The sequence below is a fragment of the Panicum hallii genome, chromosome 1 (genome assembly GCF_002211085.1).
Source record: "Panicum hallii strain FIL2 chromosome 1, PHallii_v3.1, whole genome shotgun sequence".
Lineage (NCBI taxonomy): Eukaryota > Viridiplantae > Streptophyta > Magnoliopsida > Poales > Poaceae > Panicum > Panicum hallii.
The window spans coordinates 46,083,199-46,095,776 of NC_038042.1; the positions used below are offsets into that span (position 1 = coordinate 46,083,199).

The following is a 12,578-nucleotide window of genomic DNA, read 5'->3' on the forward strand; positions in this document are numbered from 1 at the left end:
CAGGGGCACAAGTGCGTGACCAAGGGCAGCGCGTGTGATGAGTCGGCATCCCTCCCTGTTCCAAAGTCTATTGGATAAATCATCATCGTATGATGATGATGAACTCATTCTTTCTGCTGTAGAAATTGTGCAAAATCATTTACAGCCTACACGAAAATATGGTGGTTGTGTCCTCGGCATGCAGTCCTATATCAGGATAGAGAAGGAGGGCACATGAGAATATATCAAGATTATTTGGCGGATGATCCTACGTACGGTCCAACTCTATTCCGACGGAGGTTGTATGTATTTGATTGGTCCAATTAATTTGTGATTTTCATTATAATTTGGATGTCTTATTTTTCTTGGTTGCGTAGGTATAGAATGAGTCCGGATCTATTTTTACGCATAATGCATGCTGTAGAAGCTCATGATGAGTACTTTATGCAGAAGAGAAATGCAGCTAATACAGCTGGATTAACTTGTTTCCAGAAAGTCACTGCATCATTCCAGATGCTAAATTATGGAGTGCCGGCAGATGCTACGGATGAATACGTTCGTATTGCAGAAAGTACTACCATAGAAAGTCTGAGAAGGTTTGTCAATGCAATTATTGAAAATTTTGAAGACAAGTACTTGAGATCACCTAATGAGCACGATACAGCTCGATTGCTTGCACTTGGAGAGAAAAGAGGTTTTCCTGGTATCCTAGGTTCTATTGATTGCATGCATTGGAAATGGAAGAATTGCCCTTCAGCATGGCAAGGTATGTATTCAGGACACGTGCACGAGCCTACAATAATTTTAGAAGCTGTTGCATCCAAGGATCTCTGGATTTGGCACGCTTTTTTTGGTTTACCTGGGTCTCATAATGATATCAATGTTCTTCACCGGTCTCCACTTTTTGCAAAGCTTGTTGAAGGTGAAGCTCCTCAAGTGAACTATAATATAAATGGTCACGATTATACAATGGGACACTATCTTGCTGATGGCATATACCCATCTTGGGCCACATTTGTGAAGACCGTACAACAACCTCAGGGCAATTAAAGGAAATATTTTGTTAAAGCACAGGAAGCAATACGGAAAGATGTGGAAAGAGCTTTTGGAGTCCTTCAATCCCGTTTTGCCATTGTTCATGGTCTTGCTCGGTTTTGGGATAAAGAGACACTAGGAGACATTATGAAAGCTTGTGTCACCATGCATAATATGATTATTGAAGATGAGGGAGAAGTGGATCCTGAGGAACGCTTCGATTATGGTGGAGAAAACGTGACACTTTCCCATGAGCATACTACCGATCTTGAAGAATTTATTCAAATGCACAAAAATATTAGGAACAACGAAACTCACCATTAGCTACAGGAAGACCTAGTGGAGCACCTATGGCAACATCATCCAGATTAATATTAAGTTTTATTTTTTATTATGCACATAATAAATTGCATGTGACCTTCCACTCAGGTTCTACATACATGATCTCTATTTCTTAGGACTTTGGTAGTTGAATGATTAATGCTTATAAGACATTTTACCTAAATAAGATGTTTCAAAGATTATGATGTGTTATTTTTTGCAGCACTATTAGCTTTTTAAAATAGAAATATAATTGCAGTTCATATATATCGACACTAAAGGGAAATTGAATTGGTAAAGTGAAAAGCAACTGAGTCCATATGGGAATTCAAATGAAATAAAATTGTAATTCAATCGAGGATCTACCAAACTAAAAAACAAATATGACATATGGCAATGAGGCATATCGACATCTTCACTTATGCCTTGAAGAGCAACAACTTCAATTGGACTTGTACCAAACCGAAAGGATACTGAAATATTCAACATGTTCTTCCAAGGAGCTCGTCTGAAATTAAGAAAATTAGTAATAAAGAATGCAACATACAAAGGTAAAGCATAATCATAAAGAAGCTATTGTAGGAGAGGCAGGCAGCCATAGGTGTGGTATGTAAACAAAAAATGATGTAAGAAATGAACCTGTCCAGTCGAGCTATTTTAAAACATGACGTGCGATGATCTCATCTTGTAGGCTCTTGTAGTACTGTTGCTGCTAAATAGTCATAGAAGCAATATCCATTGTCATAATTCTCTCTTCATCTAACATTCTCTTGTGCTGTAGTTCATTTTCCTTGTGTTCTAATTCATGTTCCTTTATCTGAAGATTTTTTGCCTCATTTGTAGCCTTTTCTTCTTCAGCTTTAACCCTTCTTTTTTCTAGCTCAAGCCTCTCTCTATCTAGTGCATATGACTGGTTGTATCTTTCTTCTTTCTTATGTTCTTTCTCTGCATCGGACTCTCTTTTTTTTGTCCACAAATGGTCTAAAGCCTCCACACAAGACTCACCTCCACCTCGCGCAAGGCTTCTTTAGCCTTCTTCTTACCCATTGGTCTCTTGCGGTGATCGGTCTCTGGAGGTGCATTACCAGGGACAACATTATGGCTACTATCAACATTGATGGGAGTGGACGTCCTCGGACTTGAATACATATTTGTCTTCTGGCTTTTGTTACCAAGTTGCTTCTGAGATGCCATTTGCTTCCGCTTCTCATGCCACTTTGGTTGATTTTGCAAGATATTCCAGCAGTGCAGGAATTGAAACGACTTGTTCTCCTTGTCTTCAGCCTTGAACAAAGCCAATGTCTGTATAAGCTGTAGAAATTAAGCAAGTTAAATGCAGTTAGTACATCCCTGAATGCATGAATATAAAGAATGGAAGGCCAATAATGAATATAAAATACCTTGTCTTGAAATGTAACCCCACTCTGATTTCTACCATCAATCCAAGTTACACTTCCATAAAATTTGTTGACATTCTGTAGAATACCTTTCCATCGATGGAAAAGTGAACTCTGACTACGATCTGATGTGAATTCCTTATTTGAGTGGTAGTAGTCATAAGCTCTTGTCCAAAATGATCCTTTAGTTTGATTGGTGCCTTGTATTGGATCTGTACTAATATTCAACCGTGCTGAAACAAGCAATTGATCCTCCTGCTCATTAAAGTTTTTTGACCTTTTCTGATTTGGCCTTGCTGATGGAGTACTTCTAATAACAGGCGATTGCTGCTCCTCGGGCGGGCTACTGAAGTCATCCAAAGGCAGGCCATCGTTGCCCTCCACCATGTTTGTCCAGTATCCTTGTCCTTCCATTGTTAATCAAACTAAATATTAAAGCCTGGAAGCCATAATGAAATAGTAAGCAAGAAAACTAACTGCACCATGTAGCTATCTCATGGGATTATCTTCCGGACAAATAGTTGACTACACAGTATAGCTGTGTTACCAATGTAGTGGGGGTGGTTTTATAGCACAATGATGCACCTTAAAGTGCCAAGTGAATTGGCAAGTTATATCAGACGTTTTGGTTAATGTGATAGCATGGCCCACGAGCATGCAGTTCTCATTTTCCATATCTTGTTTTGGCTAATGGTGGAACAAGAAAACAATTTGAGGTAATAGAGAATAAATTGCTTTGATAGAAAGGATAATTGTTTAGTTACGTCAATCGATGGATCTAGGATCAATTTTCCTACTACAACAATACATTGTTTTGCCACTCTATAGAACCTAGGAGATACTACAGATACTCCAATATATCCTCTTCTTGTGCAGTCAGTGAAATATCTATTACAGAAAAATAAAAATATCTAGTAGAGCAAAATAAAATCAATTTAGTCAGTGCATATCCGAGATTAACACCAACAAGGAATACTTGACAGATTTGTTAAAACAATAGAAGTTCATGGGATGCAAATCAAAGCAACACGAAGTTCAGTACATGGGGGACCTGAATCTCAGTACCTGGATGCGAATCGAAGCACGCGAGGCAAATCCAGCAGAGCGTTGCTGAGCGGACGGGAGCCGCTGCTATCAATGGAGTAGATTTGGCGCCAAATGGACGGGAGAGCGTTGCTGGGCAGAGGGGAGCCCCTGCTGTCGATGGAGTGGATCCAACGCCGGACGGACGGGAGCCTGTGCCGTCGATTCTGGAGATCCGCAGCCTGGACGGAGAGACAGAGGGGTGCGGAAAGGGTAGACAGATGGTTGGCGGCACTGGTATCCCAACATGCTTTGGAAGAAGGGATGGAGCTCGGCGGCGGTTGAATTGGCAGGATGATGGGGGAAAAATGGCGCGACTGGGAGGGAAAATGCGCGGGGAGGCATGCGGGAAGTGAGAAATGGTGGGCATCAGCAGTGAATTTCGGGATTGGGAGTGACTGGGCATCGGCGGATATCTAGTTCCGGAGAGCGTTTGTTTGGGGCGAGCCAAAATTTTGGGCAGAGAATTGGGCCACCGTTGGAGCTTCAGTCTTTTACCCAAAAGTTATTATTAGGAGTGCTTTTTGGCACTCTTGGAGATGCCCTAAGAGCATTGGCTTTGGCGATCCACGTGTTTATCAAAATCCTCTATAGTCTATACGCGGTCATGTCGCGTTTGGGTTGCTGTGCGACATGCAGGAAATTTAGGGAAAAGGCCCTTTAGATTTTCAGAAATCAACCCACGGTCTATGAGGCCCTCAACTGAGAAAGTTGGCATCCCAGAGGCAACTAACTAATTTTACCTTTTGCCCTCCAGTGGTCAGGTAATTGCATAGTTTTGTCGATCTTAGCTCTTTTCAGTCCTTGTCCTCAATTTTATGCATACACATCGAGTGGCAAATATCACGTGAATAGAATGTATCTCAAAGGAATAGGTGCTCGTAGCCTAAGAGGAGGAGGGGTGAATTAGACAATTCTAAAATTTGAAACTATGGTTTAAACTAATTAGCATAAAATATAAGCTAAAACATATTATCTAGATGTGCAATTTGGGTTCAACTAGTGTGAAAAACCTCATCCCAAAGAATTTTGCAACCTATAATTAATCCTAGCAAGATACTACACTAAGAATGTAAAGACACACAAGATACAAGTATGAAATAAGCAAGTTTAAAGAAAAAGGTTGAGGGAAGCAAACTCTCGATATGAAGATTATCCCGTGATATCGGTAGCCACAAAGCCACCCCTAGTCCACGTTGTTGAAGCACTCACAAAGAGTATTGTTTTCCGGTCACCAAGTCTCTTCCGCGGACACCCCTTGACTTGCCACAAATGCTCAGCCACTAAGGCTCATGCCAAGTCTCCCGGTCACCTTGATGCCGCTTTCACTATAGAGTTTCCCACTAAGGAGGGGTCTCCTCTTTCCCGCACAAAGCCGTCGTCGCCACTCCACACCAAGCCGGAGGGTTGAAGACTTGCCGACGAGTCATAAAGATTCCAAGGGGGCGGCACACCGAGATACAAGATTTGGTTCACTCAAGAACCAGTACACAAGGCAACTACACCTTGCACTCTCACTCTAACTAGAGCTAGCCTAGCACTCTCACTTACAATGCTTGTGCTAAACCTAAGGATGTGATCAATGTGCTCTTAAATGGCTTGGAGAACTTCTTCTAAGTGTAAGAGGCTTCTCACAAACTCCAGCCACCTCAAATGATCCGGGGTGAGGCCTTATATAGACTAGAGGGCAGCTCATAGCCGTTGCTTGCTTTTACCCAGAAAAGTATAAAACGTCGGTTAAACCGGTCGCCACCGTCGATTTAACCGGTCACACTGACCCCTAGCCGTTGAACTCCAACGTTCACTTCTGCTGACATCATTGTGAAAGTACATTTGGCCCCCCTAAGTAGGTTTTAATGTTGATGACATGCATAATTAAGGAGCTAATGTGTTCATCAAGCTATGGATGGATTAAAATTCAACGAAATGAAATATTTGTGTGAAAAGATGCAAATCTATTGATGGAGCTCAAAAGAAGATCTTTATTTATTTTTTATTTTGAATTTGAGTATAGGAAACATCGGCATGCGAATGGATAGCTTGAAGATGTCAAAATGCTTAATTGAGATGCTAACTACCCAAGAGAGATACAAAATCACATACTTGTGCGCTTAATTTTCTCACTAACTCAGTGTGTGCCGGAAATTCCGACCCCTGCTGGAAGTTGCTTGATAGTTCTAACAGGGGGTCCTCGGCCGACTGTTTTTAATAGGGTTGGAAGTTCCGACAATTACTTAACCAGCCCACTAACGACTAGTTTTTGGGGCTCGGGTATTTATACCCCCTCAGCCTCTCCTTCATTGGTGGCTGACCTAACACGAAGAACACACCTTTTTGAGCTTCCAAAACACTTCCCGATCCCTAGAAGAGCTAATCCTTAAGTTGATTTGAGCTAGGGCTTGGGTGAGAGCAAGATTGAGGTGTGAGGCTTGAGTATTTGAGTGAGAAGGCAGCCACGTTCATCTCAAGAGCACTTGAATCATCTTCATCCATCAATTCGCGTTTGTTACTCTTGAAGCTTGCTTCTAGACGGTTAGGCGTCGCACGGTTGAGCGTTCTCTGTGTGTGCGCGCCCCGGTAAGTTTGTATTACCCATCCTTTATGGATTTCATAGTAAGTGACTCAATCCTCCTTTATGGTTGATTAAGTGAGGTAAAGGGTTAGTGGAAGATCTAGCTCTTTGTGAGCTCCTCAACGGAGATGTAGCTTTTTTAGTGGGAGTAAACTTCGTGAACAAATCTTCTATATCTTGCAATTTCATTTATTTAGTTCTTATTGACCTAGAATTTATTTTGTGCCGATCTACGTACTCAAGTTGTTGTGCTTGCAAAGATCACTTTGCAGAAATCTTCTATTATCATTGCGCAACTTTTGATTAGCCAAGTTCTACAGTTTCAAGTTTAATTTTGAATTTCATATAAGAACTTTCCTTTTGTCGAAACTTCCGATCCAGTGTCGGAATTTCTGACCCATTGGAACTTCGTACACAAGGTTGGAAGTTCCAACAGGTTTAACCGCTGCGAAGATTTTTTTCAAGTATTTTTAGATACGCCTATTCATATTGCACCGACGCACCGTCAGTTCAACCGGTGCTGAAGATCTTGTTCCTCGAATGCTTCTGTATGCTTCTATATCTTGAAGAATCTCTTGGGCACATGAAGTACCAATGCACCGACGCCTTCTTCTTGAGCGTCGGTTCAACCGGTCTTGAAGGCACTTTTACGCAAAACCTTTTGGAGCTTCTGTGCATAACACTAGACCAACTGAGAATTGCACCGACGCCTACTATCCAGTTCAACCGGTGCTACTGACTTCTTCTTCACTTGATCATTGTTGCAATTACCAATGCACCGCTCAGTTCATATTTGATGCCGTCGGTTCAACCGGTTGCCTATTTTCAGATGACACTTGTCCAAATTGTTGGTGCAGTCATTTGGACCATCTTGTATGTGATTGGACTCCATCTATGGAACTAGAAATCCTATAAACTAGAGCTCACAAACTCGTTAGTCCCATTGACTATGTTGTCACACAATCACCAAAATCACAACTAGTCTAATGAGGCCATATTTCTTACAGTATCCTAATCCTAATCATTTTTTCACAATGTTCCGCGCCTTTAAAGGCTGCAATTTATCTTTTCCTTTTAAGACATGGAGCCATATTCCAGTTATTGTTATGTAAGAAGCAAAGTAATCTCTTCTGCTGGGTTCTGGAACAATACCACTAGAGCTCACTGATAAAATGCTGCCCGCTGAGTCACTCAAATTGTTAACCAAATCAAGATATGAAGCATGCTTAACATGTGAAATCTCTAGCAAGGATACCATACTAGTTTAGAGTATTTTTTTCATTTGTCAGCTCAATTTAATTTTGCTCATATTTTCCTTCTGCTTGATACAGATCCACTGTTGTTTCACATAGCAAATGCTTCAGCCCCCTTTACCTGTTTGGAAATTCATGGGCTGTTAGATGGGCTACTATGGATCAGTATTCAGTATGCCCTCCAAAATGCCGTGTGGCCACATACGCTACAAGATAAGATTAAGAACAGACAGATTATCTAGTCATATTCCCACACTGCAAAAAAACTGGTCAAGGATTGAGTGTTTCTCTGATCATGAACTCATGAAAGATTCAGCATGTTCTTGGTTCTATACCCAAAAATGTCCAAGATCATTCAAAATTCCTTCAGAGTAACATTGTAGAGACAAGAGTCAATGAAACGTCAGTCCACCATCCCGCTTGTGAATTTTCTGAAAGATATCATGAGCAAGACAAGCATTACTACCTCCTGCCCCGTCCTTTCTTCGATTGTTGTTGCTCTGCCTGTTCCTTCCCTGAAACTTCATTGATATCAGCTGCATGATCCAAAGAACAGGAACCCAAATTAGTGAAACAATTAAATTCAGTGCTTGATTTAGTGATTGTAAACCCTGGAGAAAACAAAGCTTAATACCATCAGGCCCACGAGTCATGTGAGCAAAAAGATGTTGTTGAGCTTCTCCATCTTCTTTGCATGCTGAGCTTGATCTGTCTTGAACTTCAAGCACTGTGGGCGATAAACTTTGGTCAGCAAAGCAGGAATGTTTAATTTCAATCAAACTTCATACAACATGCAGCGTGCCAGAGTTAACACAATAGCAAGCGATTAATGGACTTTCAAGCAACAACTACAAGTAATAAATTACACAACTACAGGTCTGGGTTTTGATATCATTAGGTACTTTTCTCAGCTTAGAATACCAATACTTGCTCCTGTAATAAACAAGCAAGATGTAATACTACCATGGCAAGCTCAAGGTTCTGGCTTTCATTAAGAACTGCATCTGCAGTACAGTTGCAAATACAAACCAACATAAAAGACAACCTAAATGATAACAACAGTACTGGTCCATTAAAATATGTGCTTTTGATGCAACATACTGGACCATGCGCAAGAGAAGAGATAACCGGAAGGATTATATCTTTGAAAAGAAAAAAACAACAACAACAACGACAACAATACAGTTCGCTTTTAGCTGGATGGTGGAACCCTTACACTCGGTGTCTTAAACACGACAAGGTGACCCAAGGCGAGCTTGGCACGCCTGGACGCCTAGGCAGCGCTTAGGCAACAATGCGTTACTGTTCCCCAAGGCGAGCTAGGTACGTCCGGATGCATAGGCGACGCCTTTAAAGCACTGCTTACACTAACAGCTTATCCATCAGAAAACTTCAACACAAGAGATCAAGGCCACAACAAACTAACACCGCTTGTGGCTTGACAATTTATCTGAGCCAGAGATCACAAGGATAAGCAACTAAATATGACCCAGTAAAACCTTCAAAGATGACTTTATTATTTGCAAGTATTGATGCAATAGGTGCCACATTCTGAAGGTTCTGCAAGTGAAGTGCTTTCTTGAAATTACATGATTTGTATATATTAGCCCAATACATTCTAAACGCAGTACCTTTCATTTCAACATCAACTTAAAAAGTAGATATTCTAGCTGAAGAAGGTTTCTAATGAATTGAAATACCTAGCGGATTAAAGAATTAACCTGAAAGTAGTTCTAGTTCCTTACAGAACTGTAACAATCAATCATAGGACATTTATTGTAGAAAGGCAATGTCCAGGCATGCATTGGCACAATTTGCTTATACTGGGAGCAATCAGCTTGACGGCCATATAGCATATGGTGACATTTTATTGCAGTGCAAAATTGTGCAAATACAGAAGAGGGAAGCTCCAGAATAGTGAAGCAATTGGCGTGGAAATTACACAGCAACACCTAAAACCACTGCAAGAGCCATTATTCCACACCAAAAGACCTTATGAAACAAAAGATGATTGCTAGTTGCTACAATGGAAGTCAAACTTTCCAGGGAGCATGATATATAACACTTGATCAGCCCAATACCGCTGCAATTTGCGCAATTGCACGGCCGCACTAGCCAATGGCATCTAGAACACGCCATCTACCACCCGTCCATGTACCAAACCAACAGCACGATACCTCTCGGTCATCGGTGACCTTGAGCACGAGCTACCCCTCGCAGTGCCAGTATTTCATCACATAGCGGGTCTGCAGAGACACGCGCACAAACAAGTTAGGTGAGATCAGACACACAGAACGAAGCTGGAGGGTATTCAGGGGAGAGGAGAGCGGATCGGGGGTCGCGGCGGTGTACGGCGCTGGGGTCGGTGCGACTGCACGGACCGCTCCACGAACTCGTCCCACGAATCCACGTACACCATCACCGCGGCGGTGAGGGACGAAGGCAGCGCCGTTGCAATGTGCAGGTGGCGTGGTCGGATCTGGGTGGTGCTCCACTGTTCCTACAGTAACTAGTGTACTAGTTCATCCAACTAGCAGAGTCACCATCCAACTAGATAGATACTACAGTAACTTAATACGAGATCAGAATAGATACAGCTATCAATGCCAATGTGGCAACCAAGAGCAAGCTAGAGTGTGAAATATCATTACTGAAATATCAAAACCAGCGTTGAATCTAGGTTGAACTTATGCATATGTGCAGACACACAGATTAATAGTTGGGTTAGCAGGTTCATTATAAAAAAAAGCTACTGAATTCCAAGCCAAAAGTTTGAAAAATATAGCACAAACTCATTCCGATTACTGCCGTGGCATCAGTACTCTCTGACCAATTATATTCACAAACAAAAAATGAGTTGCTGCAGAGATCAATTATACAGTGAGGAGCAAAAACACACTCTAACAATCTAACAAATGAAATCTTGCATGCCAAGGTTCAGAATCAATAAGCACATACTCTAGCAAGTAGGGAAAAAAGTCTACAGTGACTAGAGGAAGGTAGAAGTTCAATTATGCGGGTAGCAGGCAATTCAAGATCTCTAAGTGGATAAGTCAGGGTTGACTATATCTGAAACATGAGACCCAGAGCACAATGGTATATATAAAATAACAGTTGTTTGAAACAAAGTGCTACTATTATGTTTGGCCTAATATGGTCAACCAGGCCATCCTGATCAAAGAAAACTTAGAAAATTCCTCTGGTTATCTGACACAACTGCATCGTCTCCGCTACCTGAGAAGAATCTCCTAGGTTCTCCCTATTAGTTTCCTTTCAGTATGGCCCAGATTTAACTTATTCAGAACAAAGGTGGGATAACTAGGAATCTAGAATCCATCACTCGGGAGCTCTTCTGCAGTTCATCAAAGGCATCCTCTTATCTTAATTGGATTAGTACATTATCATTAAGAGCCGTCACCGGTACTAGTGCAGCAACAAAGTAATCATGCGTACCAAGTAAAACAGAAACGTTTTCACTAGAGGGGATCAAAGCGCAAGGGCATGGAGGAAACGAGTAGACAGATGCATCATAGCGCAAGGATGAACAGAGTTGGCAGCGCAAAGGCATCCAACAGCTGCGTGCACTCAGCCCAAACATCTCCGCATCTCCCCCAAAGAAATCAGACATGGATCAAGAAGCTCCAGAAACCCTGGAAGGCAAGTGGCTAGAACACGGGATATGAGAGGGAAAAGAAGAGAGAGGCGAGGAGCTTACACAGCCGCCGGAAGGGAGTGCGGCGTGCCGAGTCGCCAGCCGCCGCTGCCTGCTCGGCGTGCTCGCTCGTCTCCACGGACGGTTCCTCTCTTCTCCTCGTGCGGATGGGACAGAGACGTCGCGTGGGGGTACCGGGGGATTTTGGGTCGGCAATCGAGACCCCTAGGCCTCTATTTCCGGGGTACACGGCCCGCCACGGCCACCGGAGCGGAGAGAAGCCAACCAGGAAGCACACAAGTTGGCAAGGAGTGTGCCATCTACGACTCGATGGGTCGCCATATTTGGCTTTGTAATCCGGCTGAAGGCGTTTGTACCCAGACTAATGCTGTTCTTAGTGTGTTTTTCTACCCCTAAAAAGAAAAGCAGCCGCATGCAGAAGACAGCGCCATCGCCCAATCACACAGGCAGCGCAGCGCGCAGGACAGGCCAGAATCACATGCAGATACGCTTTATTTTCTGTTTTGCCTTTTGAGTCGTCAGTGTTAATGATCCATTAGTTTTACTAAAGATTCGTGATCTACTATGTTCAAAATGTTAAACGATATAGCCAACAGTTCCAAATACTATATTCGACATTTCTTCAATCTTAACCCGACAATTTAGATAAACTAGATCAACATTTTTGTGTGGAAATGTTGAAGTAATTATCCAAGAATATTGAATTAGTATATTAAAATGCTGAATTTCTAAAATAAAAATTAAATAAATAACATATTGGATCTCAGTTCGTTACATATATATTCACTGCATTTCTCACACAAACTTGCTCATCAAGCGATTCGCCGTTGAGGGACACAGACGGCACGAGTAGATCGGCGACTGGTGGAGCCACCGTGCCAGCATGTTTACCAGCGGCCGGGTGTGGTCGTCGGCGGCAATAGCACAACACCCCTCCGTATGCTCCCTGCACATCCTCATGCACGTCGTACTCAATCTGGCCGTCGAGTGTCGAGGACCACACCAGCCACGTCTGGGTAATGTCACCGGCGGCGAGCTTCTCCATGGTGGCTCCTCACAAGAAAGACAAGGTAAACGGATCTGCACCAAATGGACTTTGATGTTGCGGTAGCTTACGTGATATGTTGCAGCAGCCATATATGATGTTACATGTTTTATGACAAGTTTAATTTAGACTGGATTATGATGTCGCAACAGTAAATAGAAATGTTTGCAGTGGATGATCCTTAATGTTGCATGGTTTTTATTCGAGAAGTTTCATTGGT

The 12,578-nt window shown here is 42.3% G+C and overlaps 2 protein-coding genes and 1 pseudogene across 2 annotated transcripts; 1 reads left to right on the plus strand and 2 right to left on the minus strand.

The window, feature by feature from the left end:
- Positions 1-213: 213 nt before the first annotated feature.
- LOC112897384 lies at positions 214-1,338 on the plus strand (annotated as a pseudogene).
- Positions 1,339-2,316: 978 nt separating this feature from the next.
- Positions 2,317-3,119, minus strand: LOC112897393 (glutathione S-transferase T3-like). The gene is made up of 2 exons (XM_025965685.1): positions 2,736-3,119; positions 2,317-2,646 (listed from the first exon to the last, which is right to left on the minus strand). The coding sequence occupies exons 1-2, from the start codon at positions 3,117-3,119 to the stop codon at positions 2,317-2,319; spliced, it is 714 nt and encodes a 237-aa protein (XP_025821470.1).
- Positions 3,120-7,815: 4,696 nt separating this feature from the next.
- LOC112897404 lies at positions 7,816-12,358 on the minus strand. Its single transcript, XM_025965696.1, has 5 exons — positions 12,119-12,358; positions 11,356-11,653; positions 8,275-8,367; positions 8,107-8,176; positions 7,816-8,004 (listed from the first exon to the last, which is right to left on the minus strand). Exons 1-5 carry the CDS (start codon positions 12,356-12,358, stop codon positions 7,992-7,994), a joined length of 714 nt encoding a protein of 237 aa, XP_025821481.1. The 3' UTR covers positions 7,816-7,991.
- Positions 12,359-12,578: the final 220 nt, after the last annotated feature.

Excerpts from the sequence above, each read along its gene's own strand:
- LOC112897404 (XM_025965696.1), bottom strand. The coding sequence starts at position 12,358 with ATGGAGAAGCTCGCCGCCGGTGACATTACCCAGACGTGGCTGGTGTGG. Across the intron at positions 11,654-12,118 it reads GCGAATCGCTTGATGAGCAA|CCGGATTACAAAGCCAAATA; the intron begins GTTTGTGTGAGA and ends AAACGCCTTCAG. Across the intron at positions 8,368-11,355 it reads CACTCCCTTCCGGCGGCTGT|TGCTTGAAGTTCAAGACAGA; the intron begins GTAAGCTCCTCG and ends TATCGCCCACAG.
- LOC112897393 (XM_025965685.1), bottom strand. The coding sequence starts at position 3,119 with ATGGTGGAGGGCAACGATGGCCTGCCTTTGGATGACTTCAGTAGCCCG. Across the intron at positions 2,647-2,735 it reads GGGTTACATTTCAAGACAAG|CTTATACAGACATTGGCTTT; the intron begins GTATTTTATATT and ends TAATTTCTACAG.